Source organism: Acanthopagrus latus, chromosome 19, assembly GCF_904848185.1.
Source record: "Acanthopagrus latus isolate v.2019 chromosome 19, fAcaLat1.1, whole genome shotgun sequence".
Lineage (NCBI taxonomy): Eukaryota > Metazoa > Chordata > Actinopteri > Spariformes > Sparidae > Acanthopagrus > Acanthopagrus latus.
Genome location: NC_051057.1, coordinates 12,462,871 through 12,478,710, shown reverse-complemented (window position 1 = coordinate 12,478,710; position 15,840 = coordinate 12,462,871). Strand labels below are relative to the sequence as shown.

The 15,840-nt window shown below is 44.3% G+C and overlaps 1 protein-coding gene across 2 annotated transcripts in view; it reads left to right on the top strand.

Moving 5' to 3' along the window:
- sema5a (sema domain, seven thrombospondin repeats (type 1 and type 1-like), transmembrane domain (TM) and short cytoplasmic domain, (semaphorin) 5A) overlaps positions 1–15,840 on the top strand; it is a 129,697-nt gene that overhangs the window by 25,516 nt on the left and 88,341 nt on the right. For both annotated transcript variants that reach the window (XR_005071605.1, XM_037079862.1), the window contains exon 2: positions 10,052–10,263. Coding sequence is in view for 1 of the 2 variants with exons in the window: in XM_037079862.1 (XP_036935757.1) it covers positions 10,116–10,263 (148 nt within the window). In the remaining variant the exon portion in view is untranslated. The remainder of the gene's footprint in view (positions 1–10,051; positions 10,264–15,840) is intronic.

The window sequence follows — 15,840 nt, the reverse complement described above, 5'->3', positions numbered from 1 at the left end:
CAGCAGCAGCAGCAGCAGCCTGGCTGCCGTGGTAGAGACTTGGATGACTGTTAATTGGCAGTGAGAGGCAGAGTGTGTGCCGTCCAAAGATCCAGATGAAGCTGATTTTCTTCCTCTCTGTGCTGCGTGTGGCTTTGTTTATGTCTTTGAACTCCTTCAGGGTACTTTTTCTTTTAAGAAAACTTTAAAGGAAGGTTTGACGTTTAGGAAATATTTGCTTTTCTTGCAAAGGGCTGGAAGAGGAGGCCGTCTATATGCTAAATATAAGGCTACAGCCAGCAGCTTCGCATTAAAGCTGGAAACAGGAGGAAACAGCCAGCCTGGCTCCGGCCCAAGGTAATAAAATCCGCTGGCCTCTCTAAAGCTCCCTAATTAACAGGTTACATCTTGTTTGTTTAATCTGCAAAAAACCGAAGTGTAAGAAAGACAAATTGCCATTTTACGAGGGATTATGCGCTGGACTATTTCTTGGTCTGGGCCAGTAGCTTCCTGGAGTCTCAGCTGGTTGCCTGGCTCACTTTTAATGCACATTTTGATTTCGCTTTAGAACAGGTGGATGAAAATGGCACAATTCAAACTTTGTGTCCCTCAATTTTGCGCAAATGTGTTCACACTCACTTGAGGTGGTTTTTGCTGTTTGAGGAAATGTATCATTTTTCTCTCGGAGATGGACGATTTAGTTTCTTCTACTTCTTCTTTGAGATCTTTTTTTTTTTTTGCGGCGGCTAAACAGTGGTTTTGTCTCCTTACCTTTACCTCTGTTTATTTCAGCCATGTGTAACACAGCCATATCCCCGAATAGAGACACGGCTAGTGATTGTTTCTTTGCTGCTTCAAAGAAGCGAAGTAGGGTGGCTATTTCCAGTTTTTGTGCTAAGCTACTTTAGCCAGCTGCTGACGATGGCTTCGTATGTAGCGCACGGACAAGAAAGTGGTGTCTATCCTTTCATCTAACTCTTGACAAGAAAATTAACGAGCGTACTTCCCAAAATGTCAAAGTTTTCCTTTACATCAAAGCAACAGTCCCTAAAAGAAATGAATATGAATTAAATTACTCAGTGTATCCTTTTTCATATTACCCTTGTCTGAAGTTGAGAAGAAGCCAACCAACCTGAGAAATGATTAATTCTCTGTAATTACGAAGTCGGCTCTGTAGGCTACAGGTCCTGACTCTGTCCTACCTTGACGTGAATTTGGAAGTGAACAGATTGAAAAGTCCTGCTCAGTATTCCACCAGGATTTCTGTAATAGCCTCGAGTCAAAGGTCATCACGAACTGCCTCCAGCAATCATAGAGGCAGCCAGAGAGCTCCAGGTCACGTGATCATCCAAGTTGGCGTGCGAGAGCTTCCGCACGGATGCTTCTCTCTTTTTCAGGCATGATGTCACTTTTCTCCGCCACATATTGCGTGTTGTTAAAAAAAAAACACGTCTCCTCGTCTGGAGTTGTGTTGTGTCGACACTCACGCAGACCGCATCCAGGCACGTGGTGATGCATCAGCACGAGTGCTGGAGGGTAAGGGAGTCGAGTAAAAATAACAGCAGGATTTGGGAACCTCTGGAGAGTTACAGGGTGGGACTCGGATATGAAATTGCTGGGTGTGTTTTTTAAGCAAGACTGAGGAGAGAGTCAGTGTGTGTGCGTGTGTGTTTCTGTGGCAAACATGTGTGATGTACGTCCCAGATTTAGCCGGACCAAAGCTATCGTTGTGGTCGGGCCAGTCATCAGGGCTGGTCAAAAAAAAAAGCCTTTCAGCTCAGTACTGTACACAGACTTTGGTGTGTTTAAGATTCATTGTGTTTTTCAGCATGTAGAAGAAAGCTAAAAAGAACACCAGAGAGGTTGAGGTGTGTGCGACCATTACTCATGAGCAGAGGAGGCTGACATGTTCTTAAATTGACCCCAAGACTATTTACTGTAAAAAAAAAAAAAAAGAAAGAAAAGAAAAAAAGAAAAGTTTCAGGCGAACAAACTTTGAGTGAGTCGAGTACTCTGCGAAGCCGCTGTTCTGCCGCCCCCCCGTCCCCAGCGCCTGTGTTTCATCAGCGGCGTCCCCTTCCCCTCCGCACGCTCAGAGCAGAAATCACAGTTCTGTTTTCCAAATCTTACACGGGCGGCTGTGAATCTAACAACAGATTGCAATCTCGGTGCGTCGTTCCGACACGGAGAGACTGATCCAGTGTTTGTTCGATTTAATGTTCATTCCAATATTGAGCCGTTTGTGGAACATGATGGAATTCAGGCTCAGAGTCAGATTATGTGCAGGCAAAAAAAAAAAGATGTAGCATCACACTAAAATGTATACGCATCTGCAAACATAGGGGATAAGGAAACCTCTTGGTGACACGATACTGCCGCTGGGCTTTAAAAGTTGAACTGCGATCTGATACTTAATGTGCAAGGCAGTATGAACTGTAATGGCTCAGTAGCTGCTGTGCACATTTTCCCAGTTTTCAAAAAAGAATGAAACTTTTCTGGATATACATACATCTGTGTGAAGCTTCTAGCTTGTTGGTTGGCATTTCCCATGGCGGTGTTCACCACGAGACTCAAATATCATCTGATATGGCAGTCATAGTTTCAAGCTAAGTGGCCTTTAGCCAGTCTACTTATCCCTCCGATGTCAGTTTTCTGTGGAAAAAAACTGCGCTAATGAATACAAAAAAATGAAACATAATGTGTAGTTAGAATTTGTAAATCAAAAGCTTGCTGACAAACGTGAAGTGGTCACGGTATTGTTGGGTTTGGGCACCAATCAGGCAGGAAAAAGACAAAGACGGGTTTTTTGGGTTACTCCGTGTTACTTGGCGCACCAGCTGCTGTGCATTGTTTGGAAATTTGATGCAGCTAACTTTTTTGCTGCCGGCTCACACAGATATATCAAAGCAGTCAAATTCACTGGGGCACTGATGTGTGAGGCACTGTCACTGCAGAAAAATAAACCAAACTGAAATGTCTTCTTTTTTTTGTTAATTTCATGGTTCTGTTGAAAGAACACTCAGACAGGCCTCTATAAAGTATACTGATACGAATGTCATGTTTTTATACACTTGAAAAATGATTCATAATATAAAAAGAAAACATAAGGAGAAGAACGTGGCTTAATTTTTTAATACAGTTAATGTAGGTCAAACACAAGAAGAAAACAAGAAAAGGGATGCAGGCACTAGGTAAAGTCTGTAACTGCAGTAAGGAAATACATGTAAAATACAATATATTGAGTATGATACATAATGACATGCTCACACGAGTCCCGATGGGTGTCTCATTCTTTGTCACCCAACAGCAGAATGATGCCTTTGATCCAATCGCAGAGAATTGTCGGTACAGTAGTAACGCTGGACAAACTGGACAAACACGCATTACGTTTTCTTCAAAAGCTACACTGTACACCGCAGATATGGTTTTCGAAAAACAAACAAGCCATCCGATCCAAGGGTGGCTTCCAGCCCCACTCTTGGGAATCGTCGTACGGAATCAATCCGCCCTCCAATCTCAGGGGGTCGCCGGATGGAAAAGACCCTGCTGCGCTGCGATGAGCCCCTCCGACGGCGATGTCACCACTCCGTCATTCTGTCTGTCATCCTCTGCTGAGTCCCCAGGAGAGAGCCGGCGGACTGAGGTGGACTGATACCATGAAACAGTGGGGGGGGTGGGGAGGAGGTCAACGAAAGGTAGAAATGGCAAGGGGCGCGATAGAGGTTGGAGAATTCTGACAGATGGCGGTCGAAAGAACCCTCCTGACAGCCACAAAAGAAGAAGAAGAAGAGAAGTCAGTTGGCTACTCGGCCTGTCAATCACGTTGTTTTACGCCGCAGTCATTCACTCAGTCGGGCGCCTCATCAGTCTCTCTGTCAGTTTGTTACTTTGTCAGCTCGTTTGTCATTCCGCCAACCTGACAGTCAGTCGGTCTTTCTAGTTTGTCGGTCACGGGGAGTCCGTGGGCCAGTTTATTTCCCCGTTGCTGAATAGTTTTTTCGACTTTAGATTTGTCAACATCGTCTTCGTTATCAATCAATAATTTGGTTCAGTCATTCATTCTGACATTCATAAAATCAGATAGTCAGCCACTGTCCTTTTTGCGACAGACAGACAGACGGCAATGTAAAGAGCAAACATCTCCGTCATCTCGCTGTGTGCTTGGGTCTAAAACACCCAAATCGCAGATAACCAATTGGCAGACAGAGACGCCGGACAGCAAATAAAAACTGGCAATAACCCGTCTTGATAGGCAGAGCAATAAACAGGCAAACTCCCAGACAAACCAGTCCCAACGAACGCACATTTACAAGCGCTTTGTCCGACGTACACCAATAGAAAGCAGCTATGCATTGTCTTTGTGTGCTCGGGCCTAAAGCAAAGTCTGGCTTCATTTTACTGGTGTGTGTCCTGTCTGGCCAGAGAGAGAAGCATCTATCAGCAGAGTGTTGTGACCCCGATCTCACACTCCCACCACTGTGTTTGGACAGATGGATCATCACCGCACCACTCACATTTGACAAACGTGCTCCCATGTGAGCCAATATGTGTGTGTGTGTGTGTGTGTGTAGGACGAACACAAAGCCGGTGTTTTATCCAGGAGTCTGTTCATTATGTATAGTGTAATTTAACCATCATGAAGTCTCCTTCAGACAAAATCAATAGTGGTGTTAATATGATCCTCCCTGCATTCGTTACTGCAGGAAGACTTCAATTGATTAGTTAGCCGACACCTCAACTCCTGAAATGCAGCGATGCAGAGGAGTGTGTGTGTGTGTGTGTGTGATTGTGTGTGTTTGTGTGCTGTACGCAGTTGAATGCACCATTATGTAACTTTCCAAAACTATGTAGTGAATTGCTGCTGGCTGTCTGAACCAATCCATTACTCACCTGAATATGTTTCACAGCAAGTGTGACTGCATTCTTCTTCTTCTTCTACTACTTTTTTGGGAGTTTGACCAACAGCATCTTGTGTTTGATTGCAAAACACGTTGTTCGCTCCCTGTTGATTTTAGTGTAACTAAAAGAAAAAAGAGGTGCCAATCACATCCTGCTGTGTTCTGGAATATTGAAATTTTTTTTTGGACCTGATATACATTTCATGTCATAGAAACATCGCTGTCAGCCGTGAATGAATACATATGTCATACTAATGATCACATACGGTCTCAATGCAACAAATTCTTGTTTATTATTTCAAGACAGTTGTTGACATGCTCCTGTATGGCTGCATCGTTTCATCGACCTCATGTCTAATATTTGCTCTTGGAACACACAAATCATTAAGGATAATACACCATCCTCCCTCGTGTCTCTGCTTTCACTTTAATTTCCGGCTGCCATCGTCTCCATCTCTGATGGCTGTCTGCTCCGTTTTTTTTTTTTGTTTGTTTGATTTTTTTCGTAAACTGCGGCACCTACATACTGAAGAGGTGATGATGCACACATTACCCCTTTAGTGCAAATGTGTTTGATTAACGACAGATCAGGGTTGTGCCAGGAGTGCAAAGATCTTGTGATTTAATGCAAGATTCATCCATTATTAGGTCTTGTGTAAAAATACTACAGCGCTGTGTTAAGTGGTATAAGAAAAAGATAAGTAGGAAGTCCGCAGGAAGTACTTTTCCCATCCAGCTCCAGTCGGCCATCAACATTACAGCAACGTGGTCACTGCTGCAGTCAGGTCGATAAACAGGAGTGAGATAGATAAATCCATTTGTTAATCCCAAAAGTTGAAAAAGTCATCTTTGAGCGCTCCTCCCATCAGTAAACAGTTCTGGATCGGAGCAGAATATGATGTGATCGTTTATTCTTCAGGTCTGACTGAGCCCCCAAGGTCTGTCGACTCTTAGTTGTTGGGCACTTCGCCGCAAAACACTCTGCAAATGTCTTGTGTTTTGTTCTGATAGAAAGGCCCCTAGCAGCAAGAAAAAATCTAAATCCCCCAAAATTCCAGATACAGAACATGGTTTTCACTGGAAATAATTGTATTCCGAAGAATAACAATAAACAAAGGCTGATGATAAATGTAGGGGAGTAAAAGCACAACAATCTCCGTGATGTAGTGGATTAGCACTAATAAAGCTGGATAAAATATACATGGTTAAGCAAATCACAAGAGCCTTCGGATTTGCACATTTACATTTGCACAATAGAAGTGGTGTGTTCCATTTTGACTATTCAGGCAAACTCATTCAGACCTAGACAGGCAATCAGATGCAAATGGAAGGAAAAAGGTTTTGTTCCTCCTCGAAATTAAAAGAAAAAGGAGGAATTATTCTGTATTATCGGCTCTGCACGTGTATTTCAAATGTCAACGTCGTTTACCCCATGTTACCGTTACAGTGTGGCTAAAGGGCTCCCTGTGCTAAGTGCCCTGAATGCACCGGTGTGTTATCCATCACCGGGTCCCAGGGTGATTTCACTGTGTGTGTGTGTGTGTGTGTGTGTGTGTGTGTGTGTGTGTGTGTGTGTGTGTGTGTGTGTGTGTGTGTTTGTGCTGTGAGTGTTCTGGTACTGTAGGTGTGTTTTTTTGTGTTTGTATTTGAAGAGGTGTGAAAGCAAGGCAGAGAAAGAAGTAGGAGTTGGAGCAGAGGTAGGAGGAGGAGGAGGAGGTGCCGGCAGAGACTTGCACAAATGCCCTGGAGATGATTTAGAGTTTAGACCACCAAACAGCTCAGAAAGCTCCTCCAGTTGTCTCCCACAGGACCAGTCAGTGGCTTGTGGTGAGCTAAAGAGAAAACAGGATCCACCAGAGATCAACTCATGGCTGTCTGACTGTGCTCTGTTACTTGAAAGGGCACGACGCAAAAGCATTCGCAGGCGTAAATCAGGTTATCTCTGCGTCTCTAAAGCGACACGTGCATTCTTGAAATGACGGCTTATGAATGCTTCCAGCGTCTTTAGGTTTTTACAGTTCGTAATTGTCTCAGCGTGTGGCGACAGGTTTTCATTAGGGTGCCTTTTCATGCAGATGACGAGATGGAAGTAGCTTAAGATTCATTTTAACCATATGTAGAAAGTGAGGCAGAAACAATGCTAGTGTTTTGACTCAACGTTGAATAGGCATCAAAACACGTATTGGGAAACGGGGTCGAAGTCCACAGCGAAAGATGACGATGGACGACGACAGTGTTGTTGGGGGGGGGGGGTTGATGAGCTTGTCCCCTCTGAGCTGCTGTAAGGCAGGATTTGCTCATTAGCACCGTTACCCTGACCTACTGATCTCACCCAGCTGAGGTGACGACGGACATCAGCGAAAGGAGTCAGACTGTCACTGCAGCACTCCCACCGCACTCCACGGGCTCATAGTCGATGACCGTCAGCCATCGGCGATGGACGTCGGCCTTGTCTTTCAACTCAACCCTGTCAGACATCATTTAAATACAATAGCCGTCATCAGTAATTTAACTGTTTTCACAGATTTTTTTTCTGTTTTGATCCTGCGGTTAAATGAAAGTAAATAAAGCGCAATTTCTTTTATTGATCGGCTGTTCAAAATGTTAAACAATTGGCCTACAAGTGTTTATGGGGAAGGAAATATATCAAGCACATTTGTCTGACCTCAAGGATGCCTCGGGGAGAATCAATACGAGCGTGATTTTTGTTTATATACTAGAAAAGCCTCACGGGGCGACTTTAACATAAAAATCAAGTACAACAAAGAGAAAGCAGGAGTGATAACGTATATTGGTGCTTGATTTGGTACTTGAGTAGGAAGACATGGTGGAACTTCGTTTAACATTTATGTGTGTGTGTGTGTGTGTGTGTGTGTGTGTGTGTGTGTGTGTGCGTGTGTGCGCGCGTGTGTGTGTGTGTGTGGGCGGGTGGGTGTTTGAATGTGTTCACAAGCTGACGGGAGGTCGTGTGCAGGGCTGTCGCAGAGGGAGCGAGGTCGTCAAAGAGCAACGACTCGCTGGGCCTCGGTGCCTGCTCCTGTCATACAGCCCTCTGCATATGCGTGTGTGTGTGTGTGTGTGTGTGTGTGTGTGTGTGTGTGGGTCCATGTCGATGCCACAGCCCTCTCCGACCACTCGCATACAACTCGGTAATCCAATTTCCCACGTCCAAGCTTACCTTGGCGCCCTGCTGATTATAAAATGTTCCCTCCAAGCGACTGCAGACGTAAAAAAGTTTATGAAACTGCATGAAAAATGACAAGAAGAATGTCCAAGCCAGAGACTACCTGGGGGGAAAGGCTCGCTCGCTCTCAGCAGCAACAGGTAGAAATGGCTTTTTTGGTGACAGAAAAAAAAAACACATTAAAGACTGTCAAGCAAACTAGCAGACAAAGAAAAGTGACACGTAAGACGACAGGTTGACTAAAGCGAAAAAGCGCAAGAGTACAGAAGCTGACGTGTGAACCGTCAAGACGAAAGGGAAAAGGAACACAGGGAGGCAACTGGCGCCGGCTGTCACTCGCTTTGCCTTGCCGAGGCTGACAGGTGTTTTACATTACTCGGTGGCTGAAGGGAAAAAGAAACCCACATATCCCCGCCGCCTGTGCATTCATACGCCGGACTTTGAATGAATTCCACACAGGCCTCAAGGTCACGGGCGCTTATTCAAGCACACTAAAGGCAGAGTAAACTTTCCATTGAAGGAGAAAATGAAATAAAACCACCGCGCTCAGCATTAGAGCTTTTCCCTTGAAAGCAGAGCAGAGAGGTGCCTTATGTTCTACCCCAGAGCCACTTTAAGCTTCCTCGCACTAAGGGGGTCCATACTTCAGAGGGAGAGCGGAGATGAGGTTTGTCTGAGGAGAGTAAATTTTCATTCTTCTTTCTCTTCTCTCAGCTCGCTACAGTTTGTCCTCCTGTTTTCCTTTTTTTTTTTTTTTTTTTTTGCAGCGCGCAGATTTTCTCATATTCCGCCGCCTTCACACAACAAACGTGGTATTAATAGTTTTTGCTTATTCGCAACCCACCATTCACACTAAATCAACTCTGTCGTGGAGGGAGGATTGTTCTGTTCTTGCTCCACAAAGCACCATTTATTTATTTATTTATTTTTCACCACTGACTGGACAACAGATGAAAAGCCTTTTTTTTTCCACATACAATGAAAATAAAAAGAAACCCTCCCCGGGATTCGGCTACAAAATACATCTTCTGTCATGAAAGCTTTGGCAAAGCAAATGCTCAACATTACTGGCAGCGTATCTTTACTCACTCCACCACACACACACTGCTCACAATGTGGTACAGAGCCAGGGAGGCTCATTCTTCTATTGCGCACAGCATGCATCATTCCTGGTAATAGCATCACATAAATGATTAAAAAGTAATGATGTCGAGGGTCTAGACTGCTCATCAATTCACCCCCACGAAGGAGAAAAAAAAAAAAGAAAAAGAAAAAGAAAAAAAAAATCATAACCAATTGAGTTGTAAAATGTGCTCTGCCTTTCTTGCGGCGAATGACTTCTGGGAAGCACGATTCCGCCGTAAGCATTATATAATAATCACATCCAGCGATTTGTGAATAAAAGCACGTCAAATTTACGGCAGCCGTAGGATTTAATTGACCCAGTGCGGAGCGCTGTGCGGTGCAGCTCCGTGCATATATCAGTCACATGCTGTTTGCGCAGAAACAAATAGATGGATAGATTCGTAATGAATAACACATTAACGCTCACATATTCCGCTCCCCACTCGTCGTTACTTTAAATCCTCGGCTGCGGTGGAAACAAAGAGGGCACGGCGTTTTCAGACACTGGAGGACGCAGACGAGAGGTGTGTGAGGTGACGCTGATTCACGCCCTTAGTGTCAGAGGTGAGCGGTGCGAGGTCTTTGCGTAGCTTTGCTCACCGAATCTCTCCCCCACATGTGTCACACTCTCTCTTTGTTGCACCTCCTCTCCCCAGTTCCCCCTTTCTGTAAGGATTTATTTCTGCTGCTTTTTATCTCCTGAAGCGAATCCTCGGTGGTTGCGGCGAGGTGTTACACTGCGTCGAGCGGTCCAGCGCTTGGATTGCAGCTAATGTGAAGAAAAGATCTCGTTTAAAGGTGTTCTTGGTCTACGTGAACATGTTCTCAATGTGATCTTTAACCCCAAATCCTTCTCTTCTTCCAGGTGTGTCTCTCCAATGCTCTTGGCCCCTGAGGCCTGAGGAGAAGTGAGCCGAGCCCAGGCCCCAATGGGACGCCCTGTTACCCAGCATGCACTGCTGCTGCTGCAGTGCATGCTGGTCCTGCGGCCTGGAAGCGTGGCCAGTAGGAGAGGGCCGGTGCTGCTGCCGGAGTCGCCCTGTCACAAGACGGAGCACCCGCTCATCCCACACTCCGGTGAGTGTTCAAGGAAACACACACACACACACACGTATGCACACACACAGACACAAGCACACAGCAGGGTGAGATGATCGATTCGACTCATTAAGTTTCCTATTTCCTTGTTAAAATTATGCAAACTTCTCCGTGCGCCGCGTTTTGTTATTTATACCCTTTTTTCCTGCACAACCATTTGTCCCTCCCCCCAGTCGTTCAGTCCAACCTTAATCACATCGTTTCTTCCATCAGCGTCTTCCCTTCCTTCACTCCTCACAAGGTTAGATTTGTTTCGGGTCTGGTTCATCAAGACACTTTACTGTTGCTAGGAGACATACACGCACTCGGACACATGTTGTCAGCTCCCAGTATCCGCGCTCTCTCTTATGGTTGATATAAGTCCCCAGATGTTGATTATATTATTGGGTTTGCATGTTGTTTACAAAAGAAAAATGCAATGTCAGTCGTCCGTCTTATAGAGGGTAACAGAAGTATAACTTTTTGAGAAAGGACTATCCAGGTCCGTGTTCAATATTGGGTTAAAATCTGTGAGAGCTTTTGAACAATTAGTCTAAACCTTTGATTACAGTGTAGAGGAAACCGGGGGCAATTCTGACAAGGGGCAATTGTATATATATATTCCTGGGCGTGTGTTGCGGTCCTTAGTATTTATGTGTAGGTGTTGCATGTGTTGTTACCCGCTCCTGCACGTGGGGGCACATGGAACACTTGACTCCTAGTGTTTCGATACATTTTGTGACTCGAACCTTGATCTCCTCCGCACATTTTTTTTTACTGACATGCTTGTCCAACTTTATAAAGGTGAATTTAATGTGTTTTTTTTTTTTTTTGCTAAACCCCCCCTACCTCGAACGGTGATATTCCAGACATAGCTTAGCAACTGTAACAAGGCTCTGCGGACCTGTCAGGTTGTGTTTTTCTCCAGATGTGGAAATTTCCTTTGAGGGCAGAACGATGCTGAGCATTCAAAGAGGTTGAAGAGCGGCGTCGTGTTTTATTCCTCGTTAAAACCAAAAACTCACAAGAGAAAATGTGAGAAATTGATGAAAGGGCGCACTGACTGCTCTACTGTAAGGTTCAATCCATAGTATATCCGACAAACTATTGTACTACTACAGCGGTTAACATATTGTTAACATGGAGCTTTTGCCTCAGTCTTACTAGCTTTCTCAGTACACTCGGTCTAATCTGCTAGATTTCAGCCAGCAATATCGTTGCCGTCTAAAAATGTGAAGACTGCTTTTGTCTGCCTCAGACAGAAATCAAGGACACGTTGTTTAATAAATGACAAATAATTTCGAGTAGAGTAGTGCTGGTAGGTTAACTAAAGGAAGGAGGCGCACTGAAAGGTCAGTTGTGGACTTTTCTGTTCACTGCTTGATGGATTTTAAGTTGTTGTTGGAAAAACTTTTGCCTTCTCTTGTTTCCTTTACACTCTACTTCCTATTTTTTTCATCTCTGTCCCCCCCCAAGAGACAACGCAGACGCAACTTTGCTTGTGGGCCTTTAATTACTACATGGCTCTGCAGTTTTTAGATACAATATATTCCACATCAGATTTCATCGTCCTTATTCTTTTCTTACATCGCTATCGAGCAACTGAAGTGTAACGCAGTGCTGTGAAACTCAGTCGAAGGAGGAGTATCGATAGCGATCAATGCGGTCTTGTCTACCGACTGCGAAGCAGCAAAATGCCATTGAGCTGTTTTCAGTCCAGCGCAGCCCCCAGTCAGATAATCGCATAGCGTTCTGTCTAGGATGAAATTGACTAGAAGACCAAGGTCATAGCATGTGTTCAAAGATCAAGATGTATTTAAGGACCGATTCAGTGCTCCTGCCCGGCACAGTCGCCGTGACTCTTCTTCTTCTTTACCCTTCCTCTCTCCCACTCCGTCTTTCCTCGCAGTCGTTGTCGCTTCATTGGTGGCCGAGGTGGCACTCTTCCCTCTGCGCCAATTGAGTGCAATGATGATGACTAACTGCCCAGCTAACATGATATGTTCCTGCCTTGTGCTTTCTGCATGAGGGGGATCACACAGCAGCCAGTGGGTCAGCTGTGGTCAATGGGTTTGTATTCTCTAATGTACCAGAATGGCCCATTAGGCTCCAGTGGCTTAATGCTCTGGTTGAAATATTGGAGCATTGATAAAAAAAAATGGGCCGACAGTACATTTAGCAATCAGACATGGTTCGCTAACCAAAAAAACCTGCTGGGGAGAAGAACAGAAACAAAAGAGAGAGGGGCTCAGAGGCTTCACTGTCTGTGGGTCAGTGTCTTCAGTCTGAATGATCAGCTGTGTGTGAATTCAGTAGAGTTTGTGTGGTTAAAGCTAAAACGTCTGTTTATCGTGATTACAGAAAACGTTCAATCTGAATTTACTCACTAACCCCTTGAGGTGTATCCATGAACGTAGCTCCTGTTTCGTTTAACCAGATTGTGAAATGTGTGTGCCAGTACAATAAATCCAACTTGCGGTTCTGGTATAAATCAGCATCTTGAGGGCGTGTTCAGTGATTTACACATTGATTGGGCAGTGATTTTCTCTCCTTGCTACCATACGAGTGCTTAGCAGTGTGGTTCATTTCCCAGACAATCTGTTTGAACCCGTCATTTTCTTTGTTCAAGTCCAGTCCTTGAGTTGGTTGGTTGGCTGTTGGTTTTGGTTGCTTGGCATGCTTACACAAATACTACTGTAGGGGCTTTTATGAAATTTAGATGGAGGAGCGGAGAGTAGACCCCATTAACTTTTGGTGCCGATCCTGCTTAAGGGACGGATCCAGGACTTTTTTTCTCACTTTATTCAACATTGCGAGATTGGTGGGTTTTTTTGGGGGGCATTCTTATTAATTTCTCATGGAATAAAGCATGGATCGTGATGGAAAGAAAGGGCACATTTAGGTGGCTGAAACCTGTGATTGAGTACAATGCAGACCTCTAGATCTGGTGACCTTAGATTGCGGTTAAGCAGTTCTGGGAGGCTTAAGTACTTTCATGCAGGGAGAAGAAACCAACTGTGCTTTTGTTCCCCGAGGGCATGAAAATGAGGGCAAATGCGGGTCTCCTAGTTGAAATTACCTCATGCCAAAAGAAGCTGAACCTTTTCTCAACTTATCTAAGTCATGCCAGTGATGATGATGATGATGTTTCGTAGATCAGTACAGTTTTTATGTTGATATGGGTAAGGCTGTGTGCTCTGATTACAAAAATCTTAGTGTGAACTCAGTGCCAAACTGTTAAAAGGTGGAATTATTGTTCACAGAATGAAATTGCACCAATGCCGAAACATGTACTGTATGCAGTTAGATTAAATTTACCTGTTAAGGCTGTTAACCACTAAACGTTGAACTGAAATCCCATGCTTGTCCACTCATCAGCTTTGTTGCCCAGGTCTCAAAACTCTAAAGCCTCTGTGGACAGAAAAGCTTCGATTTTGCTCAAGTTTTGTCATTATTCTTTGTTTACTTACATCCCACTCTTATTCACTCTCACCTTGTGTAAGAATCAGCACCCTCGCTGAGCAGCTGCTGATTTATGTGGTCTCATAAAGACGTACATTAATCTTTGCCTTCACGGTTATATTTCTCTCAGGTTTTTTAATAACTTTGCTTTCATGGGCCGATGGTAGTCTTTGTGTGGTTCAAACACGTCTCATTGTTGCAGGATGTACAGTATACAAAGCTTTTTCAGGGACTGCCAAATTAAAGCCCTTGCTTCTTTACAATAAACACGAAAAAAAAAACTGATTCATTACAGAATACGGCGACACATATACTCATACGTACGCAAATGTACACACAGGAACGGTGCGTGAGAGAAGAGAAACCTCTCTGTAAACCTATTATCATTCTCTTTTGTGAGTCATTGTGCTCCACTGTAATGTAGTGTAATCCCTGGTTGTTGAGAATGTGCAGAGCGAGGCTGCCATCGCTCCTCTTCAGCCGAGCTGGGAGGACTGCAAACACACTGAACATACCCCCGTGGATCACAACACTCCCACTCTGCACAGGGAAACCTTTCTGGACATACACAGACACACGTACATTTAGAGGTTTGGCTTGAAATCTCATAGCTCGGGCCTACATGTTCAGTTGATCGAAGTAAAAGTTTGACATTTTTGTGAATAGTCTAGTTTGCCAAGAGTTAGATGAAAAGCTCAGTCATGTCTGTGCGGTAAATATGAAGCTACAGCCAACAGCTGGTTAGCGTAGGTGAGCATAAAGACGGGAGGAAACAGCTGGTTTCACTCTTTTCAAAGATAACAATCTGTCAGCAGCTCTCAGTCTCATTAAAAGTGCAGTATGTAAGAATTTTCATTTAACAAAAATGATCAACAAAAGTTAAATAACAGTTTAGTCAAAGAGAACCGTGCATGCTAACCAGCTAGCTCCTAGCCACGTTGTACTTCAACAGATGGGAGTCGATGGTAAAAAACAGCGACACTCCCCCCAGCGCTCTGAGCTTCCAGTCCAGTCAGAGTCAGCTAATAAGATCACTCGCTAGCCACGTGGTTATTTGAGCTTTTTCTTGCTAACAGCAGCTACAGACAGCAGCAATTAGCGGCTGTGTTTGGAGTAGTTAGGAGTATGAATTGGGCCTTGAATTCAATCATGAAAACCACCAATAGCTACCTTTAGACACCCATTTGTGTAGAGATTAGCTAACCAAATGTAATGTGATAATCAGTGAGCTGATTTTATTCTAGACTTAGCAACACAGCTGATGGCTGTAGCTATCGGCCTACATGTAATGTAATTTATGGAGCTAATATAAAGCTGATCTTGAAATGATCTTGTTTCAGCCTTTCAATCATAAAGATTTGTTCAGCTCGTCTTTGTTTTCTGTCTCAGATAGTTGGCGTAGATAAAACAAGTGACTTGGACATCATCACCTTGAACTCTGGGACATTCATTTTTCATAATGTTCCGTTTTTTTAAGGTTAAACAATTACCTCAAAGAAATACTAAACAGATCAGTCAAAGGCAGATAGATGAACCTGTTCTCACATGAGATAGAAACCCTTTCTTTTTTTTTTCTTGTTCAAGGTCGAGGGCAGCAAAGCACGATCAGAAATAAAAGAGTGATACGCTGCAATCCTGTAGTTGCGAGTGTCACTTGACCTGCTCTTTCACTAAAACAGTTCACAGACAAACAATCAAACAGTTAAACGCTACGGAGCTCACGGAGTGTCCATGACCCCGCTACGAGAGGCTGAGGTCAAGGTTTGTCTGAGTGTGTTCCAGCGACAGCGCTTCGCTCTCTCTGTGTGATTGTGGCCTGACTGTGGACGGGTGTGGCTCGCATGGGTCTGACCCCACTGGGGATGGTGGTTTTTCTGACTTGGCACAACACTTGGCTGACAGAAGTGCTACTGTGGCGCGAGGATGCTATAGCCTAACGACCGCTTTGTGCTCTATGCGGCGGTTTTGGAAATGTGGGGTTTCAGAAAAAGAAAGTACACTGTTCAGTTCGGCGGCGACGTTCAGAATATTTACCCAAAAAGGTACGCTTTCACGAAAACAGGCCCGAGTATAGCTTCCGCGGAGGTCCAACGTAAATGTGTGTAATTTATAGAA